General features: G+C 39.7%; 1 protein-coding gene across 1 annotated transcript in view; it reads right to left on the minus strand.

Moving 5' to 3' along the window:
- The window catches only part of tenm1 (teneurin transmembrane protein 1), a 214180-nt gene that overhangs the window by 162206 nt on the left and 36843 nt on the right, over positions 1–15131 (minus strand). Inside the window, exon 3 of the mRNA XM_052458010.1 lies at positions 2575–2835. Coding sequence (XP_052313970.1) covers positions 2575–2835 — 261 coding nt within the window. The remainder of the gene's footprint in view (positions 1–2574; positions 2836–15131) is intronic.

The raw sequence follows: 15131 nt of genomic DNA on the forward strand, positions 1-15131 counted from the left end.
AGATATCGTTGCGTTTCTTCTGAAGGGGTACAGAAGCCTAGAATGAAGAGGGGGGTTTATGGCAATCAACCAAATGTGCTATATGATATATGAACCAAATATGCTAATATATAATGTACAGCCTGACCATAGCAGATTTTCACATAACACTTCCAAACCCTTGAAGAACTGGACAAAGCCACTCCTTTCCAAATCAAAGAATAACAATAAGCCTTTTCATTCATTCTTAGCCTTCATGCTTGTCTATGGTGCATAGCATTCATTTCTACACTCATCCACAGTGGTTTTACATTCATGGTAATCCTTTACAGAACAATAGTTGTATTTACCCAACATAAGCTGTGAAATACCAGGAGAGGACAGAGTACTGTGACATCAAGTTGCCAAAATATAACAAGAGCAATTGGTTTCTTCCAAGGGAGTGTAAAGGTCAGATCCGTTCAGAGTAAACTGATAAATACAGCATTAAGAAACAGTGATAATGTTTTTCTACATGGGTAGGAATAGCATTAGATACTTTAATAGTGAGGAGCCAAGACATTAACTCAGGGAGGGAGGTAAACTGCATCTGAACCTCCCTCTGCGCTGCAGCTCATTAAAATTTCAGATCACATACCTCATCAGTGCCATGCCAGTTCAAAACACCATCCTGCTCTTCCTTTCCATTGGCCTGTCAGTCTTAACAGATCAGCAGGAGTCAGGGACGGTAAGAGAAAGCCAAGGCCCACCATATTCCCACTTCAAACACAGCCTTTTCCCCACCACACAGCAATCTTTATTCCCTAGAGTGATAATCGTTCTGAAATAAATGTTGAGGGACATTCTGGTGCAGAAAAAGGCAATAAGGCAATATTAATAATAAAGCAACAACAATGACAACATTGTCTATGTAATGACCTCAGCGATTAACGTGGTCATGCTTCCCAGCAGATATACACTGACTGTACAACATGAGGAACACCTGCTCTTTCCATGACATAGACTGACCAGATTAATCCAGGTGAAAGCTACAGTATGATCCCTTATTGATGTCACTTGTTAAATCCACTTCAATCAGTGTAGATAAAGGGGAGGAGACAGGTTAAAGAAGGATTTTTAGGCCTTGAGACAATTTAGACATGGATTGTGTATTTGTGCTATTCAGAGGGTGAATGGGCAAGACAAAATGCCTTTGAACAGGGTATATATGGTAGCTGCATCAGTTTGTGTTAAGGACTGCAACACTGCTGTTTTTTACACGCTCAACAGTTTCCCCTGTGTATCAAGAATGGTCCACCACCCAAAGGACATCCAGCCAACATGACACAACTGTGGGAAGCATTAGAGTCAACATGGGCCAGCATCCCTGTGGAATGCTTTCGACACCTTGTAGAGTCCATGCTCCAATGAATTGAGGCTGTTCTGTGGGCAAAAGGGGAGGGGGCGCATCTCAATATTAAGATCGTATTCTCAATGTTTTGAACACTCATTCACAAATGCACATTTCTGACAGGATAAATAGTCAATGTGAAGGCTAAGGAGTACATGTGGATGGCAGTAACATTGCATCACAGCAGACAGTACCCTCCAGTCCACAGCTTACACTCTCAAAAACAACTCATCTGCATCTGTTTATTAATAATGTTCTCTGGTGATGCTCTATTTCTTCCATTATTACCACAAAATGACACCATGCATGAACCTCGTGTAAAAGCACTTTGAGACAAACATTCAAAATAACAAGCTGATATAAATCAAATTATTACTTGATATATTCTCTCATCCACATACTGTATGTTGATATATATATATATTTTTTACAGCTGTTGGAGACCTGAAATGGGTAACTAACACTGCTGTCTGAATTCACATTTTGAATGGACCTCAACATGAGAAATGAGGCTGCTACAGACTCACTCCTTTCTCTCATCAGACTTGACCCTGGAAAAGGTTCCTCACACAAGCAAACTTAATTTCACACTAACATTCTGCCTCTCACTGAAGAGTGTGCATAGCGAATTAAGAGCGTGACATCCCTGATACAAATATCACTTCTCTTGACGATCAATAGACTGAGCCTGCTCTTTGTTTGCTTTCATTACCCGCTGAATGAATCCCTGGGTCTTCAAGATAAATACATACCCCAAAATCATTATATTCCTCAGTACACACTGTCGCAGTACACACACTGTCACTTTATGGTGTATAGTACAGTAGGTCCCAATGCCTTGAGGACCTTGCTGCCTTACAAAAGGTTTTACCTGACACCTTGCAATAGTGGTCACCATGGAGTTCTTGGGTTGACATCATGGACAGATTTGGTGGAAAACATAACAGAAGTGTTTAGCTTTACTGCAGCCGGACCCATTTTCTTTATTTTCATAGCAAAATTATGGGAAAATAGTGGGATTCACAGCTACCTATTGAACAAAGCTCAATCCTACGTACAGCATAGTTATTAACAGGTTATGAACAAAAAATGGGTTATTGTTTTATACATTTTGATGAAATGATGAGAACACACAGACAGTGGGATATGTAAATAAATGGTGTATAATCCCATGGTGTTGCATTTCCCGTGCCGTGTGGTCTTACCGTTCTCACCGTCTGACTTCCTCTCCTGCTCGGTGTCAGTGAGAGACAGGACAGAGTTGGCTCTGCTGGACAGACAGGAGCTGTGCTCTGATTTAATCTCCTGCATCCAGAGTCTTAGGGCGTGGTCGGGCGTGGTCCCACCCTCTGTTTCTGTCTCCACATCAGAGCCCATGCCCAGTGGGTAGCCGTGCTGGGGGGTAGAGCGAAGCTCGGCCTGGTAGTTGGGCCGCGCTAGCTGGGTGGATTCACAGAAGTCCATCTCTAGGAGAGAGAAAGGAAATAACAACATCAAGTCACATACCTTATGTATAGCAATATGAACTTATTTATTTTCATATCTCCGCCAGTGTTTTATGGTGTTGTATTATTTCATATATCAAAACAAAGAATTATACTGTACACTGCAGTAAGTTCATCACTGAAGAAACAAATAATATTTATAATAAACAGGCACTGCAAGAGCCAAGAGGACACTATTTTGAAAGCTACAGTACTTGGTAGAACTGTTGTAATGCTACCGATAATGGAACGCTACCTTCTTTGGACAGATATTGTCAGAAAATACTTTAGAATGTAATACTTTCAGGCTTTATTTAAACCATTTGGCTATTCATTTCAATTCACAATATACCTCTAAATGGCTCACCTTTAAACATCAATCATTGAACAACCATCTACAGATCATTCTAACTAAATGAGAAACAAAGACTGTTTCTATTCTAATAAAACCGTGAGATAATTCATAGTGACATATGGTTTCAGGGACGAAATGCTGTGAAGTAAATTGAGTTTTTCCCATTCTTAGATCTCCCAAATAAGGCAACGGAAAGAGATATTTTTGGTGCTCAGTTACATATCCCTTGGGGAAGTGCTCAACAAACATGAAAATTGTTTCTAAGAGTCAGATTTCTTTACAGAGAATGGGCTTCATAGGTATCACAGTATCCACTAAGGTGTCATACTCTATTTATTGAAAGGTAGCTGGTGGCAGTGAAAGCAGATTTGCAAAGGCTGTTCTAGAGTGCAACATGTCATATTTTTGTCAATGCACATCATTTTGAAACAATGTTTAGCCCGAATTTCGTGTTTGGTGAACAGAACCATTTTATAACGGAGAAACAGAACCATTTAAAAACGGGATATTTTACTACTGCACGTTGATACCTATCAGTCCTATCAGTATACTGTGTGGTACATTGACCTACACAGGTATAGCCTGGGTAAAACTGTTTCTGCTCTCTTGCCAACTCCTTATGGAATTGATCCTTCGCTAAGCCCCGCCAATCGCAGTGCTCCATTGGATAGCAACTGTCATCAACCAGGCTCGAATCCGACCTGCCTCAGACAAACTCACATTTCACATACAAGGTTTAAATGGCTAAATAATTGATAAGTGCACCAGGGGTACTTGCGACTGTGATTCCTGAAATGCAGAGCCTATTTTACGAATTCAAAACACTAGTTAGTTAGCTAGCCAGTCAATATAACTTGTTTTATCCAAATAGATATTAGCTACCTAAGTTAGCTATATTATGAATTTAACTCTCATCTGCTGTCAACATCAAATTGTAATTGACAATTACAATTTGAAGAGTGAAGAGTGTGAAGGAATGTGTGTGTTGGAGTGCCAGTGTAGTATGTGTGGGGTCGGTGGTTAGAGTTCAGTGAGTGTACATCGAGCCTGTGCAAGAGATAGATAACAATTAAATAAGGGGGTCAATGCAAATGGTCCGGGTAGCCATTTGATTAACTGTCCAGCAAACTTAAGGTTTGGAGTAGAAGCTGCTAAGGAGCCTTTTGGTCCAGACTTGGTGCTCCAGTACTGCTTGCTTTGACTGCATGCTGACATTGCCGAGCCATTCAGTGGCTAGCCACACTATTTTACCAGGTTCCTGTGAAGCAACTGTTATGACAGTCCACCACAACATACCAGAGAGGCGCCTGATTTGCAAGGAGTAGTCTGTGTTTAGGGGGCGGGGCTTAGCTGAGGGTTAACTGTCATGCTAAACACATCAATGGGCGAATTTGTTTTGCATGGCCCAGTGCCCCGGTTTTGCTCATTTTCGACCATTCCATTGGTCCTAAGGAGAAGTCTCTTGCCTGATAACAATCATGTTTGGCTTGACAATGACAATGGAGCTGGCAAAAGCACAAACCGATCTGGGACCAGGTTAAATCTGGTACATTCTGCCTACCATTTTCTGTAACAATATTTACATTAGTAGAGTGGTACATTCTCTTTTTCTCTCTTCATTTTCCGAAATTGGAGAGGCATTGTGGAAGTGTGTGGATGCTGTGAGTATTCCCACAGAATGAGGCGTTGGGAGCACCATCTGTTATCACCACCTCCAGATCAGGGATGGGTGAACAGTAATTCCCCCAGTTACCTTTCAAGACAGAATACAATATGATATCCTTCAAAATAAATAATTAAAGACTAAGAATACTAATTTTAACTCACAAGCCAGATTTCTAGGTCATTGTTGGCATGGCACAAAAAGGCAAGTTTTGTTTTCACTTGAAAAAGCAGCAGAAATACTCTATGTCACGAAGCACTTAATTGACTAAATCTGGAAAAATTAGACACACTTCTTCCACGTCAGCTTTGCACCTCTATAACAGGTGTGACCTTGAGCGATATTAACTTGAGCTGTGAAAAGTGTCTATGTATATCCATTGCAAAAAATAAATGAACTTACTCCAGAGAGGATGATGCATCCTATTTTATTCCTAATCTGTTCTGCACTGTTTGGTGAAATCATAACTTCTAACAGTTACAAAAAGAACAGTGCCCAAAGCATAAACCCAGCATGTAGAAAGACCAAGGTTTAATCTTTCATTATGATTTATCTGTTTATTTGTTTATTGGGATCCCTGTTAGCTTATGCAGAAGAAACTGCTACTCTTCCTGGGGTCCACAAATAAACTCAGAACACTGATAGACAAGGACAGCCACACATATTTAAAATAAAGCTATATACAAACAATGCAACTAAAAAATAAAAATACAAAAATAATGTGCGTGTTCGAGTGTATCTGTTTTTGCATATGTTTGTATGTGTGTCACCTCACAGTCCCCGCAGTTCCATGAGTTGGTTTTTTATCCAATTTTTAAAGGTAATTTTGCTGTTTGCATGAGTAATTGGAGATGGAAGGGAGTTCCCTGCAGTCATGGCTCTGTATAAAACTGTGCATTGACTTGAATTTGTTTTGAACTTGGGAACTGTGAAGAGACCACTGGTGGCATGTATTGTATGGTATGTATGGGTGTCTGAGTTGCATAAAAACTTGAAAAGAAGCCGTAAATCTCTCGCTAACCCTCAAACGGAAAGACTGGCATGCATGTTGTTGATGTTAGGTGTATGTGTAGTTAAGGGCAGAGCCAGCTGCAGCTTTGCTAGAACTTTCTTTGCTGCACTTGATCATATTACCGGACAGTAATCAAGATGGGAGAAGACCGGAGCCTGAACAACTAGTACAGTTGATTTTTGTGTAAAAAACACATAACATCTTTTTATAAACAGACATACCCCTCCCCATCTTCACAACAACTTTGTCAATATGAATTGCCCATGATAATTGACCATCCAATGATTTACCTAGGAGTTTAGCTTCCTCAACATCCTCAATGGTCACAACCCTTATGTAAAACTCCAGGTGAGGTTAAGGTCTTAGAGAATTTTGAAGGAAATACAAAGCTTTTAGTTTTAGAAGTATTTAAGACCAGTTTATTATTAATCACCCATTCTGATACTGACTGTAACTCTTTATTTAGAATTTGTGTGAGCTCACTGGCTTTGGGTGCTGACATGTAGAGTGTGGGATCATCTGCATACATACAGTGCATTCAGAAAATACTCAGACCCCTTGACTTTTTCCACATTTTTTTTATGTTACAGCCTTATTCTAAAATTGATTAAATAGTTTTTTCCTCCTCAATCTACACAAAATATCCCATAATGACAAATAAAAAATGTAAATATGACATTTACATAAGTATTCAGACCCTTTACTCAGACATTTGTTGAAGCACCTTTGACAGCGATTACAGCCTCGAGTCTTCTTGGGTATGACGCTACAACCTTGGCACACCTGTATTTGTCTTCTCTGCAGTTCCTCTCCTGCGTTGTCTTGGCTGTACACTTAGGGTTGTTGTCCTGTTGGAAGGTGAACCTTCTCCCCAGTCGAAGGTTCTGAGCGCTCTGGAGCAGGTTTCTATCAAGGATCTCTCTGTACTTTGCTCCATTCATCTTTCTCTCGATCCTGACTGGTCTCCCAGTCCCTGCCGCTGAAAAACATTCCCACAGCATGATGCTACCATCACCATGCTTCACCACAGGGATGGTGCCAGGTTTCCTCCAGAGGTGACACATGGCATTCAGGCCAAAGAGTTCGATCTTGGTTTCACCAGACCAGAGAATCTTGTTTCTCATGGTCTGAGAGTCCTTTAGGTGCCTTTTGGCAAACTTCAAGCAGGATGTCATGTGCCTTTTACTGAGGAGTGGCTTCCGTCTGACCACTCTACCATAAAGGCTTGATTGGTGGAGTCCTGCAGAGATGGTTGTCCTTCTGGAAGGTTCTCCCATCTCCACAGAGAAACTGTCCAAGACCTGACCAAGGCCCTTCTCCCCTGATTGCTCCTTTTGGCCGGGTGGCCAGATCTCAGAAAAGTCTTGGTGGTTCCAAACTTATTCCATTTAAGAATGATGGAGGCCCCTGTGTTCTTGGGGACCATCAATGCTGCAGAATTGTTGGTGTCCTTCCCAAATCTGTGCCTCGACACTATCCTGTATCAGATCTCTTACAGACAATTCCTTTGACCTCATGGCTTGGTTTTTGCTCTGACATGCACTGTCAACTGTCGGACCTTATAGAGACAGGTATGTGTCTTTCCAAATCATGTCCAATCAATTGAATTTATTACAGGTGGACTCCAATCAAAGAAGGGGTCTTTCCGAATGCACTGTAGTTATTCTAGTTTCGTTTAAGATCAGTGGCAAATCATTTGTAAAAAATAAAGAAGAGTATTAGCCGAATGCAACTGCCCTGAGGGATACCGTACTGTTCTTATCTGATGTTAGAGAAGCATCCATTGTAGAACACTCTTTGGTTTAATTGGATAAGAACTATACAACCATATGATGGCAGGTAATGTAAACCAATAGCCAGTCTGTTTTTTTATAACAATTTATGATCAATAACATCAAAGGCTCCACTGAAATCTAACAATTAAGCTCCAACTAGCATCTTATTATCCATTTATTTTAACCAATCATCAGTCATCTGAGTCAGTGAAGTAGAAGTTGAGTGCCCTTCTCTATATGCATGCTGAGTCAGTACTCAACTTGTTCTCTGAAAAAAAGAGTGTTGTATTTGGTCAAACACAATCCTCTCCACCAGATTACAAAGAACAGGCAGCAAACTGATTGGGCTGCTGTTAGAGCCAGTAAAAGGTGCTTTACTATTTTTAGGCAGTGGAATTACTTTAGCTTCCTTCCATACCTGTGGACACACAATCCTTTAGAATTTGGTTACAGATATAGAAAATAGGGGTGGCAGTACAGTCTGCAACAATTATCAACAGTTTCACATCAATGTTGTCTATACCTGGTGACTTATTATTGATGGATAACAATAGTTTTTCCACCTCTCCCACAATAACTTGACCAAAATTCAAAACAGCATTCCTTCTCTTTCATTATTAGATATTTTATAAAAGTGATGATGGTTCACTGTTTAATGTTATCATTTCACTTTGAGTTTTTTCTACTTCACTAGTGAAATAGTGGTTGAAATGATTGGCAATATCAACTTCAATGGTTTCCTTCCCATAATATAATTTAAGGTACTCCAAAGTATTTTTACGTTGTGTTTTATGTCATTTATCTTTCTTTGGTAATATAATTTATTCTTCTTTTTTTAAGTTTAGTCACAACATTTCTCAACTTACAGTGCGTCAACCAAACAGCTGAGCACCCTGACTTGTTTGCCACCTCTTTTGCATAATGTATTTGAACCATACAATTGTTCAATTCATCACCAATCCGTGGGGCTCTAATAGTTATCACACTTAGTTTCTTAACAGGTGCATGCTTGTCAACAATTGGAGCAAAGCTTTGCAGCATTAGTGAAGACATACATTGCCAGTCAAAGGTTTGGACACACCTACTGATTCTAGTCCTAAAATGATTGGCTCAAATGCATTAAGAAGGAAAGAAGTTCCACAAATTCCACAAATGAACTTTTAACAAGGCACACCTGTTCATTGAAATACATTCCCATGAAGCTGGTTGAGGGAATGCCAAAGGTGTGCAATGCTGCCATCAAGGCAAAGGGTGGCTACTTTGAAGAATCTAAAAAAATATATATATTTTGATTTGTTTAACACATTTTTGGATACTACATGATTCCATGTGTCATTTCTCAGTTGTGATGTCTTCACTATTATTCTATAATGTAGAAAATAGTACAAATAAAGAAAACCCTTCAATGAGTAGGTGTGTTCAAACGTATGACTGGTACTGTATGATTAATACAAGTGGATTCAGATCCAACACTATTGGTATGCACTCTACTTGGTTGAGTAATAACCTGAGTCATATTCAAGGCTATAGTCACAGTTAGAAGCATCCTCTTGAGAGGACAGCTAGTTGCTAACCAGTCAATGTTCAGGTCACCCAGGAAATAGACCTCTCTGTTAATATCACACACATTATTAAGCATTGCACACAGATGATCCAAATACTGACTGTTAGCATTTCTTGGCCTACAGCAGCCCCCCAAAACAAGAAGCTTTAGATGAGGCAGTTGAACTTGCAACTACAACACTTCAACAACATTTGAAAACATAAGCTTCACAGGAATATGGCTCTGAACATACACAGCAACAGCTCCCCCATAGGCATTCCTGTCTTTTCTGTAGATGTTATATCCCTATATTGCTACTGCTGTATCATCAAAATAATTATCTAAGTGAGTTTCAGAGATTGACAGTATATTAATGTTATCCGATGTTAGCAAGTTAATGATTTCATTAACCTTATTTATAAGGCTACATACATTAATATGAAATATTCTTAGCCCTTTCCTTGGTAGCTTATCAAAGATAGACATAATATGGAGACAAAATAAATATGTGTGTGATGTTGGACTGAAGTTACTGACCCTGAGGCTTGGTTCTCTCATTCCTCCCGGGCCTTTGGGAGTGAAGGTGGACAACAAGCCTGTTGTTGCAGATGTAAGCAATGTTCCCATGCTCTCTGGCAGCTTTCATAGCTGGGATAAGTTCTTTCCGACTCTGGCGCACAGCTTCAGAGAAGTCCTTGTTGAGGAAGATGTTGGTTCCTTTCAAGTTCTTGGCTCTCTCCAGAACAGCCATCTTGTACTTAAACCTCAGGAACTTAACCACTATTGGCCTGGGTCTGTCACCTAGGATGGTTACATATTTTCCAGACCAGTGGACACGCTCAACATCAATCTTCGTAGGATCCATTTACAGCTTTTCAGTGATCATTTTCCTTACTTTCTCATCAGACTTGGCCCAGTTCTCATGTGAAAATGATGGTATGCCATCCACAACGATGTTATTCCTCCTGGAATGTCCCTCAGATCAGTGGTCACTAACCTTTTCTGAGTCATGATCACTTTCGAGGTCAAAAAGCAAGCCGAGATCTACGGCTCAGATATGTTTTTAAACATGTTTTTTTTTTACATCAACCTAATATAAACAGTTGTGTATTAAGTTTGTGCAGTAGGGCTAATACATTATACACTAGGCTACCTGGGTAGGCAGGTAGCCTAGTGGTTAGAGCATTGGGCCAGTAACCAAAAGGTTGCTAGACTGATCACGTCAGTGATCTTCAGGTTGGAAAGCCGGTGCAATTGCCCCATTCAACACCCCCAATTCAAAAATATTTTTCACAGTAGAATCTCTTCATATTCCTTGTTCCCAGTTGTATAAAACACACTGAAGTCGGAAGATGGAGATTTCTCAGTTGTTTTAAACAAGCATCTTAGCAGAGGGAGGGAGAGAGCAGCATAGGGCCAATTGTGCGCCACCTCATGATCAAACCCGGATCTGTAGTGATGCCTCTAGCACTGTTATGCAGTGCCTCAGACCGCTGCTCCACTCGGGAGGCCCAGTGCAAGTGGAATTAGGGAGACGTGAGTTTTATGTTTTGTAATAGTGTTGATTTTTTTAAAAACATGAACTCACTCATAAAAACAGCAGCTTTTTGCTGTATTCTTTAACAGTCTCTCTGTGGTCATGGTTTTATCAGTTATTCAATCTTGTGTAGGCTAGTATTAAACTTTGCTGTGGCCGGGGTCGTGGAAGCTCTGTAGGCACCGTCATTTGAGCTACCCGATTGGCTAGTGCAGTAGGCACACTCTTTATCCACAGATCTCCCAGTCTGCCCGGTAGGTGGAGTTAGTCTTTTCATACAAAGGAAATGGTTCAAAATGGGAAAACTTTGCTTACCCAGTGCACAGGGCTTATGAATCAAGTGCACCTACCACCAACAGCACAACACAAAAAAAGTTGCACAAGCCTTTATCGTTGGCTTTTTTACAGAAGTTTGGTGATCAACTAGGAATGCCTTGAGGAACGATCAGTCGACCGGTTGGTGACCACTGTCCTAGATAGTCTATTTTCCCAGTCATTGATAAGGATCAATGACTTTCGATGATAATGATTCACTGATGTCATCTCGAAAGGACTTACAGTTTATTGTCATCTTGCTGCAAGTCTATTTCAGGACCTCCACCTCTCTCTGTGAAGGAGGATCAATCTTTATCAACATTTACACTGCTGAGCATGAAATGACCTCACCTTAATTTGTGATAAAGACTGGGTCACATAGCTAAACCAGAATAAAATATAACAGAGTACCTTCACTTAACCCTTATACACAAAGATGAACTGTACATTATCTAATTACATTATATTATCAAAACTATACAAAGAGTGTGATGTAAATTATTGCAGATACATGAGACTTGTTATACTGTATAGTGCTACAAAAAATGATTGAATTAAATATATTGATCATTAAAAAAATACACTACCTGTCAAAAGTTTTAGAACACCTACACATTCAAGGGTTTTTCTTAATTTTGACCATTTTCTACGTTGTAGAATAATAGTGAAGACGTCAGCAACATGAAATAACACATATGGAATCATGTAGTAACCAAAAAAGTGCTATACAAATCAAAATATATTCTATATTTGAGATTCTTCAAATAGTCACCCTTTGCCTTGATGACAGCTTTTCATTCTCTTGGCATTCTCTCAACGAGCTTCACCTGGAATGCTTTCCCACATATGCTGAGCACTTGTTGGCTGCTTTTCCTTCACTCTGCGGTCCGAGTCATCCCAAATCATCTCAATTTGGTTGAGGTCGGGGGATTATGGAGGCCAGGTCATCTGATGCAGCCCTCCATCACTCTAATTCTTAGTAAAAATAGCCCTTACACAGCCTGGAGGTGTGTTGGGTCCTTGTCCTGTTGAAAAACAAATGATAGTCCCACTAAGCCCAAACCAGATGGGATGGAGTATTGCTGCAGAATGCTGTAGTAGCCATGCTGGTTAAGTGTGCCTTGAATTCTAAATAAATCACAGACAGTGTCAACAGCAAAACACCCCAACACCATAACACCTCCTCCTCCATGCTTCACGGTGGGAAATACACATGTGGAGATCATCCATTCACCCACATCGTGTCTCACAAAGACATGACGGTTGGGACCAAAAATCTCCAATTTGGACTCGAGACCAAAGGACACATTTCTACCAGTCTAATGTCCATTGCTCATGTTTCTTGGCCGAAGCAAGTCTCTTCTTATTATTGGTTTCCTTTAGTAGTGGTTTCTTTGTAGCAATTTGTCCATGAAGGCCTGATTTAGACAGTCTCTGAACAGTTGATGTTGAGATGTGTACGTTACTTGAACTTTGTGAAGCATTTATTTGGGCTGTAATTTCTGAGGCTGATAACTCTAATGAAGTTATACTCTGCAGCAGAGGCAACTCTGGGTCTTCCTTTCCTGTGGCGGTCCACAGGAAACTCTGGTTTTTGCGACTGCACTTGAAGAAACTTTCAAAGTTCTTGAAATGTTCCATATTGACTGACCTTCATGTCTTAAAGTAATGATGAACTGTAATTTCTCTTTGCTTATTTGAGGTGTTCTTGCCATAATATAGACTTGTTTTTTTACCAAATGGGGCTATCTTCTGTATACCACCCCTACCTTGTCACAACACAACTGATTGTCTCAAACGCATTAAGAAGGAAATTCCACAAATGAACTTTCAACAAGCACACCTGTTAACTTAAATGCATTCCAGGTGACTACCTGATGAAGCTGGTTAAGAGAATACCAAGAGTGTGCAAAGCTGTCATCAAGGCAATGGGTAGCTGTTTGAAGAATCTCGCTTTTTGGTTACTACATGATTCCATGTGTTATTTCATAGTTTTGATTTCTTCACTACAATTCTACAATGTAGAAATAGTAAAAAGAAAATAAAAACGAGTAGGTGTTCTAAAACTGTACATTTTAGGTCAATTGGTTTAGCAACCGTTTTAATGGATTTGTCAGGGCTGCACAATAATCAGATGTAGATCAGAATCCTGTGTGACTAGATTCAGTAATATCAGCCTGTGGCCATGGTGTGTACACAACACTGTGGTGCGGCTTGCATATGGAGAGGTGTCGTCTTTCTTTAAACTGCTCTTGAGAATCCCTCACCAAGGTGACTTGCCTGACCTCACTCTCAAGTAATAATCTCTACACTAATTACGCCAGTCAGGAACCCGTGTCCTTGACCAATTTCTTGTCAGTGAATATCTCTCTACGACCTCCTGCCCCTTAAAATCACAGCCGCGAAATGGAGGCACCAGCGGAAAATGGACACATAAATGAGCACAGAGAATGTTCTCCTCTCCACGAAAGGGGCTGAAATCCTGTGCATACTGTTTTGCTATCAATCTGTTCAGGTTGAAAAAGCTGCTGCTCCGAGCAAATGCCATTTGTTCATTTTATGCAGTTTCCAAGGTAACCAGAACAAAATGTTTTGTTCAGTGTATAATTTGAATAACGCAATACATGGGAGCATAAAGCTGATTTGAGCTCACATTTGCAGTTAAAAACAAACCAATAGATGAAAATATGTATTTTCATCATTCGCATAGGTTTGAAGGTAAATCTAAAGAAAAGAAGCTACTACAGTATAAAGAGGATCATTTGATTAGAAATATGTCACTGTTAATCATATCAATGTGAGGGATATGAAGTTCAGGTGTTATTCATAGGTATGTAAAATGTGCCTTCAAATAGGCAAGTATTGTATGTGAAATACATATTAAGTGTTCTCTTTAGAAAGTGTAAAATCATCATTTGAATTAGAAATACCTACTCTAATCTTCTAATGATTAATCACTGATAGGCATCATTAGAGAGGATCCTCATATAGATTATAATGACATCATGGTCATTATACCAGACGCATAGTTTCAGCATGACTACTTTGTTCTCCAATTATTCTCTTCAAATGATATCCCAATGATCAAGGAATGTGTCATGTCAACGATATTTCTGCGTTTGTTCCAGGACTCTATGAGAAGAGACAGAATAAGGTTAGAAGAACTCGTATGTAAAACCATAAGAAGAGCAACACTGATCAAAGTAAAACTACGGCGGTACAAGTGTACTATCACCATTACCATAATGTTCTACGGTAATCTGTTTTCGTCCATCTTCTGCACCTGTACATACTTATGCCCAATAACTTTACAAATAGCTTTCGTATGGGTCCTATGTAGAATTGCCGACAACAACAAAAAATACAACTGTTGTGAGGAAATCTTACAGTAGCTCCTATAAATCATTGTTTTCCAATGACACTGCCGTTTCTGATTGTGTTGTTGCCCGAATCTCACAACCGCTTGTTTTCCCCCGATATCAGCATTGGCCATCACAGCCAAGAAAATATTGGTTTTTGTTCCAGATTTCTCTTATCTGGGCATCCCTAGTAACCATGAATCTTTGACAAGTAATAAAGCAATATGGAAATGTAGGAAATGACTCTTACCTTATCAAATGTCTTATCAAATTAGAAATGAGTCTATAATAATTTCAAGACCTATAATGTGTATTGTGAAAGGTAAACATTCAACCAGTGGTTTAGATGGGACCTGGAATAACCTCCTTTAATCTCCATAGTGGTATTTCATGTCTTCCTGAAGCAGACCAGACCCTGTGACATTTTCATGATGAACCATCAAAAGACAGTGATGACATACTGCACAATGTCTCCAGTGAATAAGGTAGATAACAGTGTAGACTGCAATGGAAAACGGAGTAAAAACATCTCCACTCAAACCATTCATAATTCTTTGAGTTTTGACCTTGATTACATTGTTTTTTCCCTGCAACACACATTTCTTATTCTCATTTCCTAACGATAGATGTGTTTAGCGTGGATGAAATAGAGGTGTGATTGTGTTATTTTCTACAGAAAAAAAGTCAATTCAAACCTAATTATACAACCCCTCCGCCAT

Source organism: Oncorhynchus keta, chromosome 12 (genome assembly GCF_023373465.1).
Source record: "Oncorhynchus keta strain PuntledgeMale-10-30-2019 chromosome 12, Oket_V2, whole genome shotgun sequence".
Taxonomy (NCBI): domain Eukaryota; kingdom Metazoa; phylum Chordata; class Actinopteri; order Salmoniformes; family Salmonidae; genus Oncorhynchus; species Oncorhynchus keta.